General features: G+C 42.4%; 1 protein-coding gene across 1 annotated transcript in view; it reads left to right on the top strand.

The window, feature by feature from the left end:
- Positions 1-18,635, top strand: part of mcoln1a (mucolipin TRP cation channel 1a) — a 31,418-nt gene extending 12,783 nt beyond the window's left edge. Inside the window, exons 2-14 of the mRNA XM_061729184.1 lie at positions 57-349; positions 2,846-3,013; positions 4,725-4,881; positions 9,258-9,366; positions 9,632-9,728; positions 11,746-11,845; positions 13,179-13,285; positions 14,110-14,259; positions 14,334-14,435; positions 15,316-15,438; positions 15,785-15,991; positions 16,066-16,196; positions 18,204-18,635. Coding sequence (XP_061585168.1) covers positions 57-349; positions 2,846-3,013; positions 4,725-4,881; positions 9,258-9,366; positions 9,632-9,728; positions 11,746-11,845; positions 13,179-13,285; positions 14,110-14,259; positions 14,334-14,435; positions 15,316-15,438; positions 15,785-15,991; positions 16,066-16,196; positions 18,204-18,240 — 1,781 coding nt within the window. The 3' untranslated portion in view covers positions 18,241-18,635. The remainder of the gene's footprint in view (positions 1-56; positions 350-2,845; positions 3,014-4,724; positions 4,882-9,257; positions 9,367-9,631; positions 9,729-11,745; positions 11,846-13,178; positions 13,286-14,109; positions 14,260-14,333; positions 14,436-15,315; positions 15,439-15,784; positions 15,992-16,065; positions 16,197-18,203) is intronic.
- The last annotated feature ends 2,466 nt before the right edge of the window (positions 18,636-21,101 follow it).

The following is a 21,101-nucleotide window of genomic DNA, read 5'->3' as shown; positions in this document are numbered from 1 at the left end:
TGTGTAACCCGGGGCAACAGCTGAGGAGATAAACCTGCTGTGTGTTTTCCCTGCAGCGGAGGGCGACGGCCTGTCCTCGTCCACGGCCAACTACGGCTCCACGGACAGCAGCGGCGAGCACGAGGGCGACGCCCACGTCGGTAACCATGGCAACCACGGCGGCCACGGCGACCACGGGTTTCCCACGACGACGGCCGGTCACTGGGTCCGGGCCGACCAGGAGGAGGAGGCGCTCCGCAGGAAGCTCAAGTACTTCTTCATGAGCCCCTGCGATAAATACCACGCCAAGGGACGCAAGCCGTACAAGCTGATCCTGCAGCTGCTGAAGATCGTCATCGTCACGGTTCAGGTACCACCGCCGCCGCGCCGCGCTCTGATCTGTCTGGCAATCACTGAGGAAAGATTAAAACTGTTGACCTGTTGTGCTTTGTCAACTGACCAATCAGAAACGTCTTCCTCCATTGCTACATCCGGTTTATCTGGTTGGAGCAAACAGTCGTCTCTCTCATTCACATCAATGGAAAAAGTGTAGTTTTTACTTACCTGGTATCGAAATTCAAATCACTGTATTATTTTATAAAACGTTGTATTAGTAGAAAGGAACACTTGTAGTGTTGTGAGGGTGCAGCGTATTTTTATCCCCAAACTGGCAGAAATCTGATTCGTACTTCCAAAACAAAGTCGGCTCGGCGGCAGCTACAACCCATAGCTACAACCAAGAAGACGTTTATTTATTTATCTTTAAATGGTTAAACCGTGTGTTTGGGGCACTGGTGAAAGAGAGAATCAGAGGAGACATTTCATGCCAAAACCAACTGTAAATTACGTAAAAAATTTCTGATTTGAATAAAGCTACGTGGACAACAATACCTTTCCACCGTGCTATCAGCTAAACTCATCAAAACATCTTGTTTTTGCCAAAAACCTTCGTTTTTTTAAACTCCACAGTACCTGAAGTACTTTTTATTTATATCTAGTTGCTGTTGATTTTCTTGTGTACAAGTTTTGTCCAACCTAGCAACGGAATTGACAAAGCGTCAATTCATGAGGTGCAAAAACGCATAATGAGCATCACCGGTGCATGATGGGTAAATATTTCCCCAAGGCAAAGCCGGCTGTCTAGGAAGCGTGATTCAGGCGGAGCTAACGGGAGGCGAGGCGAGATCAGGCCGCTGTCAAAGGGTTAGCTGATGTCTTTCCTGTTTTTAGTCAGAAAAATAAGACTTGTGACTTTTGAAATTTCACAATTGAAGGATTAAGAGGAAACTTTTGGTTTTGAAGTGGAAAAAAAAATACTTCAGGTCATGTGACCGGTGCGCTCCTCACCAACCAGCTCTGTCACTCACCATAAAGTAAATGACATGACTTTATTTCAGTTGTTTTATAAAGGAAGACTTATTATTTAAATAAACAATACATGATCACATGATTTTGGACCGTTTTAACTATCTGGCAGATGTTACACAGCTGTCCCAGATAAAATAGTTCCCAGCTGAATTTATTTAAGCAGATTTCAGTCTCGGCTCCAGATGCCAGTACTGGGTACTTGTAATCAAGAACATTGATAACCAATATTTGACGCTGATTCAAGGCCTTGGTGTGAACATTTAGACGATCACAGACTCCTACACAAAGTTAAAGTAAGGGTACGTGCCTTATTTCAAAAAGATATTGTTGCTACCCCTAATATTACTGTTTATTGGAATCGTTTCACAGATCATATTGATTGGAAAAAAACTTGGATGCTTCCTAACAAATTTTTAATCACAAATAAGGTGAAGGAGGTCTCTTACAAAATCATACATAAATATTATCCTGCTAGCCTTTACATGCAGAAATTAAAAAAGGACATTAATACAAACTGTTCCTTCTGTAATTTACATCCAGAAACAGTTGTTCATTTATTCTGGCTTTGCTCTCATTTTGAAAAAACTATGGGCAGATATTAGCACATTTATTATTGACTCTTTTGCTATAGATTTTAATTTACATTGGGAAAATGTTGTTTTTGGTTTCCATAGTTTCCCTAAGAAAGAAGGAAAATGTTACTTTTTGATAAATCTGTTTTTATTTCTTGCCAAATTTCATATTCATGAGAGTAAATTTTCAAAGAAAATCCCTTGCTTTTTTGTTTTCCAGAAAGAAATGGAACTTTACCTGAAATTAATCCTAAAATCAACAAATGAAAAGGCTATTAAAACCGTAGACTTGTATTATATGTTTAATCTTCTTGAATAACAAACATCACCCCTGGCACATTTTTATATTTTATATATATATTTTCTATATTTTATTTGTATACTGTTCTTGTATACTGTTTTGTGATAATTCTTTTAAATAAAGTAAAAAAAAAAAAAAAAAAAGTTAAAGTAATGTTTCTTCTATCTCCAGTCTTTAATTTATTAAGAAATAAGTAAAATAACAAGAATCGATGTTGTAACCTCCCGACTGACGACCTGTTCGGTGATCACAAAAATAACCAGAGCCATAAGAGTAGTAAAAGTTATTTAAAAAAAAAAAGCTATAAATATCACCCTGGATATTTTCCCTGACTGATAATTGATTGATCCATGTCTCTCATCATTTCACCCCCCCCTTGCCTCCTACATGTGTCCTTTTAAGCTAAAGATGGCCTGTGTTTGGTTCCTCGATGTTTCCCTCCTAACTGGTCCGACTGGGCTGCACAGCATTGTAAAACACAAATACTTCTAGTCCGACTGATCGTTGCTGACGAGCCGAAGGTCTCGCCCACCTCGTATTTCCTCGGGTACCACGTCCAGCGGTGGGGGGGGGGGTCTCCTGTTACCGGTGGACCATAATCCTGGTGTTTTCCTCGTCTCTGCAGCTGGTTCTGTTCGGCCTCAGCAACCAGATGGTGGTGACGTTCAAGGAGGAGAACACCATGACCTTCAAGCATCTCTTCCTCAAAGACTACGACGAGTCCCTGGACGACTCCTTCTCCGTCTACACGCAGGAGGACGTCTACGACCACATCTTTTATGCCGTGGACAAGGTCAGATTATCCTTTTTAGAAGTGCAGTTTACGATAAATGAGACATCAGAGGAGCAACAACAATGTGAAGCCTTATACGTGTAACGTAACACACCTGGCCACACGGGGGCGTATTAATCTGTGTTGATGATACTGTGGCACATATCTTAATATCAATTTGTCCCACCGGAGTTGAACAGAGCTTGAGCTTTCTACTGATATGCTGCCCCCATGTGGTCAGACATGGTATTTCTGGAGTAGTATTTTTATTTTTGTATTATTTTCTTACAAAAACATCACCAAAATGCAGAGATAGTTTGTGATCATACCATAAAGAACCACATTTCTTTTTGTGCGCTACAAAAATAAGCAGCGTACTTTCAAACAGGCCTTTCAGTTTGGATGTTTCTCACAGCGAAACTTGAAAAGTTTAAAATCCTCCAACTTTTGACGATTCTCCTCCATCCGGCATTAGAAGTACCAAACTGCCAAAATGGTTACATAAAGTGATAAGTATGGAGTTTAGAGAAGGTTTGTTAGTGTACATAACCCGTTGATGATATTGGAAGAGGAAATTATTGATTGATTGAATTGTTTATTTCGAACACATAAGGAAAAAAATATAAAATGTTAAAACAAATTCAAAACCTACAGAAAAAAAGCAACAACAACAAAAACGTAATACAAACAGGGGGAAAAAAACAGTGTCTGAAAAGGAGAAGGTAGAAGTAAAACTTATTTAACCCTGACCCTTTGTTACCTCTATTATAAATGAAACATAAATATTAATAATAAATAGCTGCTAATTTACCTATTAGGCTACCGATTTTCCCATTGGTTGAGCCTTTGCACCTAACCAGCTAACAAACACAATCTTTCCTTAACATTGTGATTTTTTCTTTTTTTTTGTTTTGTTTTTTTTTTTGCGGTTACAGCCGATAAAGTTACGTCTGGTATTTTTGGAGATAGTTGGAGATATTAAACTATTAAATCAGTTTTTCTCTCAAATTGGACAATGTTTGACATTTTAACACGGGAATCGTTGGAACTTGAGCATCATCATTCCCCCGGTGGTCAGTCGATGAACTGCAGCTTTTCTGCATCAGTTGCTTCAACCTGAAAATTCAAATGTTGTTGCTAAATGGAGACCTTGTTTTTTATATTATAAATATATATTATAATATTTTTCTTCTCCTGCAAAGTCAGACTTGTGAACACGGGTGTCGTTGGAGCTTATGATTTAATGTACTTTATTTATTCAGCACTTTACAAAAGCCTTTTGGTGTGCCAAAGTGCTTTACAGCAAGTCATAAAAAGAGGATAAATAAGAAGAATCAAAAACAATAAAATACAACAAAATCCAAGAAGATAAAAGTGTCATCACACTACTGGGTGTTAAAAGCCATCTTTAATAGTTTGGTTTTTAGCCTAGATTTAGCCTGGGGGTGGGGGGGCACGGAAAAGCTTGGCTCACTTTTGGAGCCAGCACCTAGTTGATACTTCTCCGATGGCGACCGTTTGGAAAGCTTTTTAAGTACATGATAATAATAATAATAAACCTTCAGCATCAGCTCCCTCTGTAATATAGAAAGTGATTTAACAGGAGCTTTAGATGTGTTTTTTCCGACTAGGAGCGACAGACACATTAGTTTGTTGGATCACTTTTGCCAGATAACCGAAAGATAAACGGTGCCGACTATTCCTAATGACTGTAATCTCCTCCTGCCTTCAGTACCTGACGTTGCCGGAGACCACGGTGGGACGCTACGCGTACGTCTACGACGTGGGCGTGAACGGCAGCGCGCTCTCCCTCTGCCAGCAGTTCTACAAGAAGGGCCGCATCGACCCGGCCAACGACACCTTCAGCATCGACCCCCGCGTCATCTCAGGTGCGTACCCGCGTACCCGCGTACCTGCGTACCTGCGTACCCGCGTACCCGCGTACCCGCGTACCCGCGTACCTGCGTACCTGCGTACCTGCGTACCTGCGTACCTGCGTACCTGCGTACCTGCGTACCTGCGTACCTGCGTACCTGCGTACCCGCGTACCCGCGTACCCGCGTACCCGCGTACCCGCGTACCCGCGTACCCGCGCTGGGCGGAGGAGGAGGAGAACGAGGACGGTCGGCACCGGGCCACCGTAGTTGGTCTCGGTGATGAGACCAACTACGGTCTCAAAACTGGACACATTTCCCTCCAGAGCCCTAAAGGGAGGAGCTATCGGGGAGCTAGCGCTCTGGGTTTAGTTTTGTTTCAGATATCAACAGATGTGATGTCATCCAGAAATCGCTTACCCTACCTTTTAAGTGAATCTGCTGCAGGGAAAAATAACATCCTTATCATTACAAGTTGAATATTTTACACCCTAACTAAGCCTGGGCGATAAACCGAAAATGTACCGTTACCGACATTCATTGCGATGACCGACGTCAATTTTCCAATTGTCGGTAAATTTGTGTTTTGATTTAAAAAAAGAAAAGAAAAAAGAAAATGAACATCTTTTTATGGAGCTAGAACAGTCTCATAATTCGCAAATGCACACACCGTTTCACAAATGCACAGGACAAAATTCACAAATGCACAGGACAAAATTCACAAATGCACACACCGATTCGCAAACGTGGGGTGCGCTCTTATGATTGGCTGAAACAAAGGAAGATATCTGATTGGTTGTGCAAATACGTGTTTAAAAAAAACGTATTTGTGGATCGAGTCACGTCAGGGGAGTCTCAAAAGTCAAACGCAAATCCAGCGCAGCTCACAGACAAAAAAAAACGTTTGTAAATCAGATTATATTTGTGTGTGCATCAAAAATACATTTGTATATCTTGTCCTACGCACGTGTGAATTGTTCTGTGTATTTGTGAAACTTGTCCTGTGCATTTGTGAAACGGTGTGTGCATTTGCGAATTATGAGACTGTTCTAGCTCCATATCTTTTTGTCTATTTTGACTGCGTGCTGATAGCCTAGTTTCATTCCCCTTTAAGACAGCGTGTCTGTAATCACGTGACTCCTCCATCCAGTCTGAACCAGAAGGGAAACCCTAGAAAATGACTGATGCTTCAAACGAAGATCCGGCTGACCAAATAACACGGTTCTCAAGTCTCACGCATTGAACTTGAGACTCACGAATTTCAACTCAGAGCAGCCGCATCGAGCTACCGACCAATCAGCAAATCAGAAAATAGATTTTTCTTGTTGCCGGGTAAAGTCTGAGTTTCAGCTTCAAGCGTTCCATGAATGCTCAGTTGAGGTCAACTAAATTAAAACACTAATCACTCTTAAACACAGAAACACAAACCACCACCATTCAGGGGGCCGATTTGGGGCTCAATGTGTCTCTTTATTTAATTTTTTTTTTGTTTGTTGTGAGCAGAATGAGACCACTGCTGTCATCAATAATAATAATAATAATAGCACGCAGACAAATTATTTAATATAGCTTGAAGAGTTTAAAATCTCCAACGTTTGATGATTCTCAACCATCCAGCGTTAAAAGTTCCAAACTCTCAAAATGGTTACATCAAGAGATAAGTAAAGAGTTTAGAAAAGGTCTGTTAGCGGACATAACCTGCTGATGATGACACTGTTGAAAGGAGGAAATTATTGTGTTTTTTTTATTTTTGTTTGCAGTTACAGCCAATAAAGTAACTTCTGATATTTTTGGAGATAGTTGGAGATATTAAACCATTAAATCAATGGTTCTTTTTTTTTTAATTAAAAAAAAAAAAAAGTTTTTTTGATTTTTTCTTTCAAGTTGGACAAAGTTGGACCACTGCTGTCGTCAATAATAATAATAATAATAATAATAATAATGAATACAGCACAAAGACAAATTATTTAATAAATCCTGAATATTGTGAATAGACAACGGCCACTACAGTGTTTTTCTTTGTTATAGAATAAATAAATAAAACGGTCTATTTGATAAATTAGTTCCTTCTGAAGAAGGTCGATGGGACACTGGGAGGATTTAAACGGCTCATGAAAGTAATAACAAAAGGTGCATCATACCGTCGCGTTAATCGTGCATTTATCGTTATCGAAGTAAAACTGCCCAATTTATCGTGATATTGATTCGAGGTCATATCGCCCAGCCCTGATCATAACATGCAACAATAATCACGCTTTGTCCTCTAAGGACTTAACGTAGTCCTGTAAATGCAGAACTCTGCACTGATACTTCAAACTGAGTTCATTAAACTGTTCTGCTTCAATTTCAAGTTCCTTCTCTTTTTTTTGAGACTTCCTTTGACATTTAAAACTGAGCATTTTTAATCAACTGTTGACATTTCATGTTTTCCAAACCCGTAAGCAGGTTAGCGCTCGCTGGGAGGCCACCGTAAGCAGGTTATTGATCCTCCGTTCACGGTTATTGATCCTCCGCTCAGTCGTGCTCCGGCCTTCACGTACCAGAGGTCGCTCTCATGGAAACACGTCCAGCCCGTCGGTTTTATCATAAATAAGTCCTGTAAACATCTGCTGAGCAAAACGCAGCCGTAAGCAAATAAATGAGAACATAGATAGTTAGAATATCAGCAGAATTATTGATCATTCAGTGAATGTTCCCAACTACACTGCAGTGTGTTTTTCCTTTTTTAGACATTTGTATTGGTTTTACATTAAGCAATATACATGTTTACAGTGTTACAGGTTATAGAGAATACAAGCATAGTATGGCTGTAATATTCAAATACTTACAAGCAGTACTGGAGTTGAGGGGGGATTAGAGGGGGTTGGCATCCACTCTGAAATAAAAACGGTCCAAATCATCCCCTCTTTCCATCCCTTATGTCATTTCATCAATGAATGTGGTTTTACTGCTATTTCAACATTTAGAGTCATCACCAGAGAAATAACACCAGAAAAATAACTTATTTGACAATTTTCACCTGTTTCAAGTAAATCTTCACTTGAAATAAGTAGAAAAATCTGCCAGTGGGACAAGATTTATCTTCTTATTACAAGCAAAAAAATCTTGTTCCACTGGCAGATTTTTCTACTTATTTCAAGTGAAAATCTACTTGAAACAGGTGAAAATTGTTGTTTTTTCCAGTGATGAGTCTTGTTTTAAGTGTAATAAGATTTTTTTTTTACTAAAATGAGACATTTTAACTAGAAATAGGACAAATATTCTTGTTAAGATTTTGAGTTTTTGCAGTGATCCATTTTACTTATACTGTGAAGGACAGAGTCATATTGATAAGTTCAGAAAACAGTTTTTTATTGTTGTGTTTTGATGTATTTGATGTAAGCCCAGTGGATATTTAAAGCTTACAGAAGGCTGCATTTAACTGCTGCTATGTCATTCCTGCAGTATTTCTGCAGGTGATTTGGTCACTGCTATTATTTGTAATATATTATATTATTTGTAATCAGCACAAATTATCTGAACAGTTTTAAGACGAAGCGGCATCACATGAAGCCCACATGGATCTCAGCATTTATTTTTTACGATGAGCTCATTGAGAAACGGTGAGAAATGTATGGAACTAGAACAGTCTCATAATTCACAAATGCACAGGACAAGTTTTACAAATGCACAGACCGATTTGCAAATGCACACACTGGTTGAATGGCCCAACAAACCATCTCTGATCACTGTTTTCTTTACCGGGATCACAAGAAAATCAGAACAGTGATCTCCTCTCCATCCTGTTTATTTATCTTTTATCTCCTGTTGCTGTTTATCTATCTTTACTCCATCAACTCGAAATATTAATCACTTTTCTAAGCGAACAGCGCTAACGCAGTTGAAACAGCAGGTGTATCCGCCCCTTTAATCTGATTGGTTTACGTGTAAATCGTCCCCCACGTGGGGTGCGCTCTTATGATTGGCTGAAACAAAGGAAGACATCTGATTGGTTGCAGATCCTTCCGTGTTAATAAAACCGTATTTGTGGATCGAGTCACGTCAGGGGAGTCTCAAAAGTCACACACAAATCCAGCGCAGCTCACAGACAAAAAAACGTTTGTAAATCAGGTTATATTTGTGTGTGCATCAAAAATACATTTGTATATCTTGTCCTACGCGCGTGTGAATTGTTCTGTGCATTTGCAAATCGGTCTGTGCATTTGTGAATCTTGTCCTGTGCATTTGTGAATCTTGTCCTGTGCATTTGTGAATCTTGTCCTGTGCATTTGTGAATCTTGTCCTGTGCATTTGTGAATTATGAGACTGTTCTAGCTCCATAGAAATGATCTTCAGCTGAAGTGAAAGCGACTGGAGCTGACGTGTCTCCGCTCGCTGTTCCCCGTCCTCAGATTGCGTGGGCGTGAACCCGATGACGGCCCCCCTGATGACCGTTCCCCCGATGGCCGCCCCCCCGGACCCGCTCACCAGCTACAAGAACTTCACGCTCAAGTTCCACAAGTAAGGCTTCCTTTCTCACGCCGCTTCGTTTGGCCTCCGCCGGTGAGGTTATCTCTGCGGGACGGTATCTGATGATGCCACTCAGCAAGTCACTTATCTGACACACACACACACACACACACACATACAGTTGCACACACACACACACAGAGGAATACAGAGTCTCATCTCTTGCACTTTCTGGTCATTTCTTGTCGCGTCGGTTTAAAAAAAAAAACAACAAAAAACAAATCTTTTCCTGTGTTTTTGTGTTTCTTCCGTCAAGACTGATCAACGTTACCATCCAGTTCCAGCTGAAGGCGATCAACATCCAGAGCATCATCAACAACGAGATTCCCGACTGCTACACGTTTTATATAACGGTAGGTTTCAAGTTTTTAACCCTCTAAGCGCCAAAAGGCGCAAAATTGAGACAAGATAACAAACTGGTACCCCTTTTCCACCAAACCAGTTCCAGTGCTGGTTCTGGTTCACAACTCAACTTGAGAACCAGCTGAGAACCAGTTTGCTTTTCCACAGCTCGGGTGCTAAGAGGAGCCATGTCAGTTACGTCTCTGCAAACGTCAGTTACGTCTCTGCGTTTGCGTGAAAGTTGCAGCAACATCCAGGTATCTGCTCTAACAGGACTTGGTCCTCGTGGCTCCTCCGTGGACACATCTCTAAAAGACAGGTTGTCTCCTCCTCCCATGGTGCTTTGCTGCATCCAGATTCTTATTTGAAAATGTCTCCGTCTCCCAGTTTTGCTAAAGAGGGAATGCGCATGGCGTCACAGATGCGACTTCACAGCAGGTTTCGCCCACTGTCGGAAAGACTGAGTGTCGGAAAGACTGAGTGTCGGAAAGACTGAGTGTCGGAAAGACTGAGTGTCGGAAAGACTGAGTGTCGGAAAGACTGAGTGTCGGAAAGACTGAGTGTCGGAAAGACTGAGTGTCGGAAAGACTGAGTGTCGGAAAGACTGAGTGTCGGAAAGACTGAGTGTCGGAAAGACTGAGTGTCGGAAAGACTGAGTGTCGGAAAGACTGAGTGTCGGAAAGACTGAGTGTCGGAAAGACTGAGTGTCGGAAAGACTGAGTGTCGGAAAGACTGAGTGTCGGAAAGACTGAGTGTCGGAAAGACTGAGTGTCGGAAAGACTGAGTGTCGGAAAGACTGAGTGTCGGAAAGACTGAGTGTCGGAAAGACTGAGTGTCGGAAAGACTGAGTGTCGGAAAGACTGAGTGTCGGAAAGACTGAGTGTCGGAAAGACCGAGTGTCGGAAAGACCGAGTGTCGGAAAGACCGAGTGTCGGAAAGACCGAGTGTCGGAAAGACCGAGTGTCGGAAAGACCGAGTGTCGGAAAGACCGAGTGTCGGCGTAAACTTTCAGTTTGAGCAACAGGAAAACATCTAAAATGGGAAAGAGCTGTTGTGCGATCGACTGTACTCATAGATTCAGCAAGAAATCGGAGTTATCGTTTACAGACTGCAGAAAAATAAGCTTAAGAGAGACAAATGGATCGCTGCAATTCACAGAAACAACTGGATTCCAGGCACCGAAACGTGGATTTGGTGGTTCCCCTTTTTATATCAGGTAATGTTGGATTTTTGGGTAGCTAACGTTAAACGGTCAAATCATAAAGTTCGGTGTCCTCATCACTTTAATTTCTACAACAAATCCTGCCTTGAAGTCGGACCAAGCATCAAGACTTTTGTACGCCTTCAAGCTTTGCTTCGTGTATTTCCCCGGCGTAAAAATTAAGTTCATATAAATATCAGGAAACTGGATTCGTGGCCAAATATTAATGTCCATGGACCACTGGTTCTTGGTAACTGTACCAAATATTAATGTCCATGGACCACTGGTTCTTGGTAACTGTACCAAATATTAATGTCCATGGACCACTGGTTCTTGGTAACTGTACCAAATATTAATGTCCATGGACCACTGGTTCTTGGTAACTGTACCAAATATTAATGTCCATGGACCACTGGTTCTTGGGGTAACTGTACGGGTCACTGTCAAGTCCAACTGACCCGGAGCCAGATCTCGTTACCACTTCCCACAAAAACATGTGCTCCTTCAATCCTAATGTCGGTCGCCCATAAGTGAATCGAGTTTGACGGACAGAAAACGCACGAAAACGTCAGTAGAAGAAGTCGCGTAATTGCCGACTCCGGTTGTGATCGGGAAAAGTAAGTGGCGATGCGATGCGTCCGTCTGCAACTTTCAGCAACAGGCCGCCAGCCTGAAATTCACTTTGCTGCGTCTGACACCTGAACCTTCTTGTGACACGCCGCCCCCTTGTGGTCAGACGTGGTATTACTACATAGAGAGGCTTTGAATCTATTTTCATGTCCTGATGATGAAAGCTTCACGTGACGAGTTCTTATTCTCTCTTCCAGATCGCTCTGGACAACAAGGCTCACAGTGGGAAGGTGAAGATCTGGCTGGAGAACGAGGCCAAAATCAAGGACTGCAAAGACCCGAGTGTCTCCGGACACGGTGAGAGCAACTTCCTTTACCGCCGTTTGTTCTGTATGTGAGGGGGGAGGGGGGGGACAGGCGTTGACCCGTCCTCCTCCGGACCATAAAACTCCGAGGCCCGGCCCTGGATTAATAAAAACCATAATGTATCAAATAAATATAAAAAATGTTTAATAATAGTTTATTAAACACAGTTTTGCAAAGAAAAATAACAAAAATATATTAAAATAATACAAAATTAAAAGGCCAATCTTTTTATTCTTGCAGCCGTGCAGTGTTTTGTTGGACTGCATATTGTCCAAATGTGTTTAAAAATAACAAATTTGGATAAAACAGCACTGTTTCACACTAAATTACATATTTTTATTACATTAAAAAGTATAATCACGAAAGGAACTTTCTTTTAGGGGATGGAACTAAAGAAATAAACTGTTGTTTTTGGTAGGAACCATTTTCTGGTGGCATTTAGCTTCTGCTAGCCAATAAAAAAATAAACAGTAAATGGAGTTATGACCAGAAAGCATCAAATATAGGAGCTGATGTAGACCATAATTTGATTATGTGACGTTTTTTTAAATATTATTATTGTCACACAAAAAAACATAAAAAAAATATGAGTAAAAAGTGTTAGCGCTGGTTCGGAAGAGTTACAAACATGTGCAATGATCACAGATGAATGAAAAACAAACTTTTCCTCCCTGCTTTTGATTAGTTTTAGTGGATTTTGGCAACATTTTATTTCAAACTTATTCAAATTTTTAAATATTTCATTGTATTCGTGTATTTTGTACTCATCTAAGTCTATTTATTTTATCTTTGTAATATATTTACGGGACTGTCTCAGAAAATTAGAATATTGTGATAAAGTTCTTTATTTTCTGTAATAAAATTAAAAAAAAACAAAAATGTCATACATTCTGGATTCATTACAAATCAACTGAAATATTGCAAGCATTTTATTATTTTAATATTTCTGATTATGGCTTACAGTTTAAGATTAAGATTCCCAGAATTTTTTGAGATAGGATATTTGAGTTTTCCTAAGCTGTAAGACATGATCAGCAATATTAAAATAATAAAAGGTTTGCAATATTTCAGTTGATTTGTAATGAATCCAGAATGTATGATGTTTTTGTTTTTGTAATTGCATTACAGAAAATCACAATATTCTAATTTTCTGAGACAGTCTTGTATATATTATTCAGCTGTTTTTAAAGCGTACACCAATTTGGTCACCCTTGGTTGTTTCAAACTGCTCTATAAATAAAGTTTGAGTTGAGGGTGAAGCGTGGAACCCGGCGACGGCGAGCGCCAGGCGTCGACATGATGAGTTTTCACCGTTTCCCCCCAGCGGAGAACTACGCCCGCGTGGCCTTCGACGTGGCGGTGGCGCTGGTCTGCCTGCTGTCCCTGCTGCTCTGCGGCCGCTCCATCCTGCGAGGAATCCTGCTGGAGCAGGTAAGAATCCCCCCCACGTCCGTCAGAGCGGCACCGAGGCGGAGACCTAGGGGGGTTGAGTTGAGTTGAGGGGGGATGAAGGAGGATGGCACCCCCCTGATATAAAAACGCTCAAAATCATCCCCCCTGTAAAACTGCCATCCCTCCTTTCCATCCCTTATGTCATTTCATCAATGAATGTGGTTTTACTGCTATTTCAACATTTAGAGTCATCACCAGAAAAATAACTTATTTGACAATTTTCACCTGTTTCAAGTAAATTTTCACTTGAAATAAGTAGAAAAATCTGCCAGTGGGACAGGATTTATCTTCTCATTACAAGCAAAAAAATCTTGTTCCACAAGCAGATTTTTCTACTTATTTCAAGTGAAAATCTACTTGAAACAGGTGAAAATTGTTGTTTTTTCCAGTGATGAGTCTTGTTTTAAGTGTAATGAGATTTTTTTACTAAAATTAGACATTTTAACTAGAAATAAGACTAATATTCTTGTTAAGATTGTGAGTTTTTGCAGTGATCATTTTACTTATCCTGTGAAGGACAGAGTCATATTGATAAGTTCAGAAAAGTGTTTTTTATTGTTGTGTTTTGATGTATTTGATGTAAGCCCAGTGGATATTTAAAGCTTACAGAAGGCTGCATTTAACTGCTGCTATGTCATTCCTGCAGTATTTCTGCAGGTGTTTTGGTCAGTGCTATTATTTGTTATATAATGTTATTTGTAATCAGCACAAATTATCTGTCCCCATATGATAAAATCCACCATCCCCCCTGATTTTATTTTACAACTCCAGGACTGTCTAACCCCCTCCGTTTCTCTCCTCAGGAGTACGTCCGCTACTTCAGGGAGAACCTGGGCCGTAAGGTGGTCTGGGGCGACCGGCTGGAGTTCATCAACGGCTGGTACATCCTCCTCATCATCAGCGACATCTTCACCGTCACCGGCAGCGTCATCAAGATCGGCATCGAGTCCAAGGTCCGATTCCCGCCAGGTGTTTCTCCCGAACCTCAAACCCCCGCAGGTCCTCACCCGTTCTCTTCTCCCGGCAGACGCTGTCCTCGTATGACCTGTGTGGGATCCTGCTGGGAACCTCCACGCTGCTGGTGTGGGTGGGCGTCATCCGCTACCTCACCTTCTTCCAGAAGTACAACGTAAGACGCTGCTGCTCCTCGCTCCTGGTTCATGCTGCCGCTGAGAACGTCTGTCTTATGGAGCTAGAACAGTCTTATAATTCGCAAATGCACACACCGATTCACAAATGCACAGGACAAAATTCACAAATGCACACACCGATTCGCAAATGCACACACCGTTTCACAAATGCACAGGACAAAATTCGCAAATGCACACACCGATTCACAAATGCACACACCGATTCACAAATGCACAGGACAAAATTCCCAAATGCACACACCGATCCGCAAATGCACACATAGTTTCACAAATGCACACACAGTTTCACAAATGCACAGGACAAGTTTTACAAATGCACACACCGATTCACAAATGCACACACCGATTCACAAATGCACACACCGATTCACAAATGCACACGCCGATTCACAAATGCACACACCGATTCACAAATGCACACATAGTTTCACAAATGCACACACCGATTCACAAATGCACAGAACAATTCACACGCGCGTAGGACAAGATATACAAATGTATTTTTGATGCGCACACAAATATAACCTGATTTTCAAACGTTTTTTTGTCTGTGAGCTGTGCTGGATTTGCGTGTGACTTTTGAGACTCCCCTGACGTGACTCGATCCACAAATAGTTTTTTTTTTTAACACGGAAGGATCTGCAACCAATCAGATGTCTTCCTTTGTTTTAGACAATCATATGAGCGCAGCCCACGTGGGGGACGATTTACTCTAAACCAATCAGATTAAAGGGGCGGATACACCTGCTGTTTGAGCTGCGTTCGCCTCGTTCGCTTAGACTGTCCTGTGCATTTGTGAAACGGTGTGTGCATTTGCGAATTATGAGACTGTCTAACACGCTCCGTCTCCCACCGCAGATCCTCATCATCACCCTCCGGGCGGCGTTCCCCAACGTGATCCGCTTCTGCTGCTGCGTCGCCGTCATCTACCTGGGCTACTGCTTCTGCGGCTGGATCGTCCTCGGCCCGTACCACGTCAAGGTGAGGGCTGTATTGGGATTGGGTCCCGCCGGATCCCGCGGGACTAGGGGTGTAACGATAACAACTAAAGCCATAATCAGCAATATTAAAATAATAAAAGGCTTGAAATATTTCAGTTGATTTGTAATGAATCCAGAATGGATGACATTTTTGCATTACAGAAAATAAAGAACTTTATAACAATATTCTAATTTTCTGAGACAGTCCTGTATAGACCTATTTTTGTTTATGTATCAGGGATCAAAATAATACATTTTCATCTTCACTTACTCCCACACAACGACTCCTCTGGAGTCGGTGAAACCGCCTCACTCACCTCCGTTCCACCTCCGTTCCTCCTCCCCAGTTCCGCTCTCTGTCCATGGTGTCGGAGTGCCTGTTCTCCCTGATCAACGGGGACGACATGTTCGTGACGTTTGCGGGGATGCAGGCGAGCAGCCCGCTGGTGTGGCTGTTCAGCCAGGTGTACCTGTACACCTTCATCTCCCTCTTCATCTACATGGTGCTGTCTCTGTTCATCGCCCTGATCACCGGGGCCTACGAGACCATCAAGGTACGGCCGGCTCCTGCACCATGAGAGACGGGGAAACAAAAACCTTCCTAACGCCTTCTGATTGGTTCCCGCAGCATCAAACCCACGAACCGCTGCACATCACGGACCTGCACGCCTTCATCGCCGAGTGCACGGACGCGCCGAGCTCGGGGAAGTTCAGGGGTCTGGAGACGTCGCCCTGCTCCGTCTTCTGCTGCTGCGACAGGTGAGCGACGCCACGGCCCTGGAGAAGGATTATCTCTTTCTGAGGAAGTAAATGTTGTTTTCTTTAGTCTTTTTTTTAAATGAACACTTCAGCTCAGTGCCTGAGATGGATTGTACGGAAGAGTATTAGGGCCAGGCAGGAGAAAAATAAAAAAAAAATTTTAGAGGAGGAAGATTTTATTTATTTTTTTCATTATGCACTTTGAGAAAAAAGTCGAAATGTCGAGATTAATGTGGAAGTAGAATTTCGAGAAAAAAGGCGAAATGTTGATGGAAAAAAGGCGAAATTTTGTGAATAAAGTCAACTTTCTCAGACTATAACAAACATATGCAGCTGCATAACTTCCTTAACGTTCCACTCCAAGGATGTAAGTTAGTTAGTTAGTTAGTTAGTTAGTTAGTTAGTTAGTTAGTTAGTTAGTTCCGGCTGCTGCTGCAGAGCTGTCAGTCTCTCTCCTAAATGGATTTGATGAGCCAGAGGAGACATTTTGACTTTATTCACCAAATTGTATTACAACTTTTTTCTCGAGATTTTATTCACGAAATTTCGACTTTTTTCTCAAAATTGTATTTCAACATTAATCTCGACATTTCGACTTTTTTCTCGACATTTCGACTTTTTTCTCGAAGTGCACAATAAAAAAAAATCTTCCTCTGAAATATTTTTTTCTCCTGCATGGCCCTAATACTCTTCGTAGGATTGACTCCGTGTATCCAGAGGTTTATTACAAACTGCAGGGCCTCGACCCGTCAAAGTGAAATGTACTCTCGAGTGTGACGGCCTTCTTTGTAGACCAGAACTTTGGAGAACTTGGGAACGCTGGTAAGAATCAGATCCGATGGCTCGAGAACATAGATGGATGGACTTCACCGATGCCAAGCTGAGAAAACTAAAACCTTCATATATAAAGTTCAGGAAGGTCTTTTTCTGAACGTATCTGGGTCAGATCTGGATCCTACTCTGATCTTGGCTTTATCCACTTTTATTTACAAGGCTTGGACCACCGCCCTCTTACATTTGTTACTTGATCACACGGAGGAGTGTTGATTCTTGTGATATTATTCTTGCAATAATCTGTTGCCACACTGAGCTGGAAAGGAGGCTTTAGTCTTCTCTGTCCCTTCTGTGGGGAACCAGTTGCAAAAGGACTTGAAACTACGGGAACTTATCTCTCTGAGTGACTTTAGATCCAGACTGAGAGCACGTGAGATTAACCTGTGACTGTTTTATCTCATTTATATGTCATTTTACTTTTTTGAAACTGTAACTTTTTGCTGCCAGGACTCCTTAGAAAAAGAGGTTTATAATTTAAATTCCTAGATAAATAAAGGTTAAATAAATTATATAGTTAAATAAATCTCTTAACCCTTGTGCTGTCTTTGGGTCAAGGAGGAAGGAAGGGAAGAATGAAGGAAAAAAAGAAAGAAGGAAGGAAGACAGAAAAGAAGGAAGGAAGGGAGGAAAGAAGGGAGAAAAGAAGGAAGGAAGGGAGGGAGGAAAGAAGGAAGGAAGGGAGGGAGGAAAGAAGGAAGGAAGGGAGAAAAGAGGGAGGGAGGAAAGAAGGAAGGAAGAGAGGAAAGAAGGAAGGAAGGGAGAAAGGAGGGAGGGAGGAAAGAAGGAAGGAAGAGAGGAAAGAAGGAAGGAAGGGAGAAAGGAGGAAGGGATGGAGAAAAGGAGGAAGGGATGGAGAAAAGAAGGAAGGAAGGAAAGGAGAAAACAAGGAAAGAATGTACGAGGGGAGAAAAGAGGAAGGGAATGAGGAAGGAGAGAGCAGGAGGAAAGAAGGACAGGAGAATTAGGTCATTTTGACCCAAAGACAGTACAAGGGTTAACGGATCAGAAACCACCTCAGTCCATGTCACAGTGATCCGCTGAACCTTTGAACGCCACGATAAGCAGATCTTCAGTCACTTCTGCAACATCTGGACGGGTTTTAATTGCTAAAGTGAAAACAGATGTTTTAAAACTGATTATAACGTTAGACTCTTCCTCCTCCTCCTCCTCCAGAACCACGACGTATGAAGACGTCCTGCTGGTGAACTGAGCCTGACGACAGACGACAGCTGACCGTGGAGGCCCCGCCCCCTCCCAGTGACCACGCCCCCTCCCTGTGGCCACGCCCCCTGCGTATCAGCTGTGTATCTGGGTCAAACGGGACTCGTCTGCAGGGGCAGCTCCATCTTTCAGGGCCCGGACCCCCCGCGGGGGAAACTGTGGACGGATTAAGGGCTGGACCTTTTCCTCTCCACGATCAGGACGTTGATCATGTTTTTATTGCTGTTTAGAACGAGTACAGTATTGTTTTTCTTATTATTTATTGGTGTCACTGCTGAACCAGCAGCACAGAGACCAAGTTCTTTCATGAGAACTGCAAGCTTTGTTGTTTTTATGTCGTTTTATCTGTGTTTTCCTTTTATAGTCTCTAAGATTACCACATTTTTCCCACTTTTGTTTTATAAAGATTTTCTTTTTACTTGAAAAAGAAAATGATGGGACTCTCTTCTGACCACATGGGGGCCATCATGCAGATCTGCTGTATTTTTATGGTAATAGGGGCTTTTTGCTCCTGTGTGAGTCGTCACTTAAAGCCCACGCCCCGCTTCGGTACGTTTGGTACCGGGGAACGGGTGAGGTACCGGACCAGAAGTGTTTTTTTTTTTTTACTAAAAACAGTGATTTTAATAGAATAAGGAAAGTAAACGTTACAGAAAACAGGACCTCAGAGTTAAAAATGCCCCACCCCTCTCCGTTCAGGGACAGAACAAACATCTGACTCGTCCCACGAAGACGAGGGAAGACTCAAGAACCGGGACGGGATGCCGACCCGTCCTGGAGCATCGCTCATTTTCAGCTCGTCTGCTGCTTTTTTTAGGATAATTTAGGATAATGTTTACCTTTTTCATACCGCATTCAACGCACAATTGTTGAAGGACTGTTGCAGTCGGCCTTCGAGGACAAATGGACAAATGTTTTATATATATATATATATATATATATATATATATATATAATTATTTATATTTATATATAATTATTTATATATATATATATAATATAATTCATATCATTTTCAGTCCAACTCACCAGTGTTTTCACATTTTTTAAGCTAAACGAGCTGGACGGTCTGAATGCCACATGTGCCAAATGTAAATGTCGTTTTAACTTTAACTAATAGTATGAGATGCATGTGTCTATATATTAGTATCATTATTATTATTGATATTGAATAGTGCCAAGTTTTGTTCATAATGCACTTTTATTGTACCTGAGAGCTGCCATTGATGTTTGAGTAGTCGTCTACTTAAACTGCCAGAAAAGAATAAATAAAAGTGTCCGAAGGTCAACTTTGACGTCACATCCCCATGTTTGCGGTCTGATCTGACCCACAGAGGTGTCAAGAGTATTAACATTCATTACTCAGGTAGAAGTATAGATACTAGAGTTTAAAAATACTCCTGTAGAAGTTGAAGTATCAACTCAAGTTTTTTACTCAAGTAAAAGTATAAAAGTACTGGTTTCAAAACTACTTAAAGTATAAAAGTAAAAGTAATGTAAGGGGGAAAAAAGCCATTAAGGACAAAAGCCATTGAAAATGAATGCATCTTAGTATAATGCAAATATATTAAAGAAGCATATCTGTGTACTATTGAGCATTAACATGTGTTTCAGAGAGCAGGAGATATGATGACTAGTTGCCTATAAGTATTGTAATGGTGCAAAAAGTCAAACTTCAGAGGCATGTTATCATTTATCCTAACCTTTATTGGAATGTACATCCAAGTTTAGTTGCAGGAATCTGAGGGAACGGATGTAAGAACAAAACTGGACAAGAACATCTGAAACAACCACAACCAAATTCACTCTATCCGGATGGAGCAATTTAACTGGATAGTTTTTATTTAAAGGCTGAAATGAAATAGAGTAACGAGGCTGTTTTTAAAATGTAAGGCCCGGCTCGGAGAGCCGGCCCCCGTCTACTGGATGGCCGGTGAGGGAACGTGGGCGTCTTTCCAGGGCCGGCTCTGCTGGTCCTGCTTCCTGGCTTCGGCCTCCGCTCCCCCCCTACACGATTCATACGCACATAGGCGAAGGGGCGGGGGGTCCGGGTCGTGGGGGGCATTGTCCCGCGTGGCCCGGCACTCCCCGCCTCACGGTTTTAACAGCAATATACCGGTAGACACTGCACATTCAACACTTAATAAATACATTTGACAAGGACACGTAGTTCGGGAGGGGGGGGGGTCGGTGTCAAATTGATACTTGGTCCTCCCCCTTCCTGTTTTTATGGCATTAATCACATGCACTCAACACCAGGGGCGGGAGGGGGTCCCACATCACCCGCGTTCCCTCGCCGGCCTGGGATGGGTGGGTCGTGATACCCGGGCCTGGCGGGGCTCACCGCGCAGCCTGGGGTGCCTTCTGGCGGCGCTGGACCCCCCCGGGGAGGGGGAAACGGTGCATGAATGTGCGTCTTTGTCGGTGAGAATGCGGTATGGAAGGGTCCTGCCATGGATGATTTGAGCCGCCATTGGCAGGACAACAAAATTTAATAATTTATCAATATTATATTATACAAAGATGGTTATTATTATTATTATTACTATTAATAATAGTAATAAAAGTGGGTGCTCCTGCCCGCGTCGGCTCCTCGCCGGGTGGGGGTCATTGGCCTGGAGGGTGAGGGCCTCCTGGCCACGTGTCCGGCCCGGACCGGGTGGCCGGGGATTGCCTGGGTCGCGGTCCGCCGCCGCGGGATCTCTGGCTGCTTCTTCCTGCTCCGTGGGGGCCCCGCCCGCAGGCCCCCTCGGCCGCGGCCTGGGGGGGGGGGGCTCGCAGGCGGTGGGTTGCCTCCCTCCTACCTCTCCCCTCTGTGGGGTTGCTGGTGGTCTGGGTTCCGGGTTCTTC

This window comes from Cololabis saira, chromosome 1 (genome assembly GCF_033807715.1).
Source record: "Cololabis saira isolate AMF1-May2022 chromosome 1, fColSai1.1, whole genome shotgun sequence".
In the NCBI taxonomy this organism is placed as follows: Eukaryota; Metazoa; Chordata; class Actinopteri; order Beloniformes; family Belonidae; genus Cololabis; species Cololabis saira.
The sequence above is the reverse complement of the archived record's forward strand: the minus strand, read 5'-3'. Positions and strand labels throughout refer to the sequence as shown.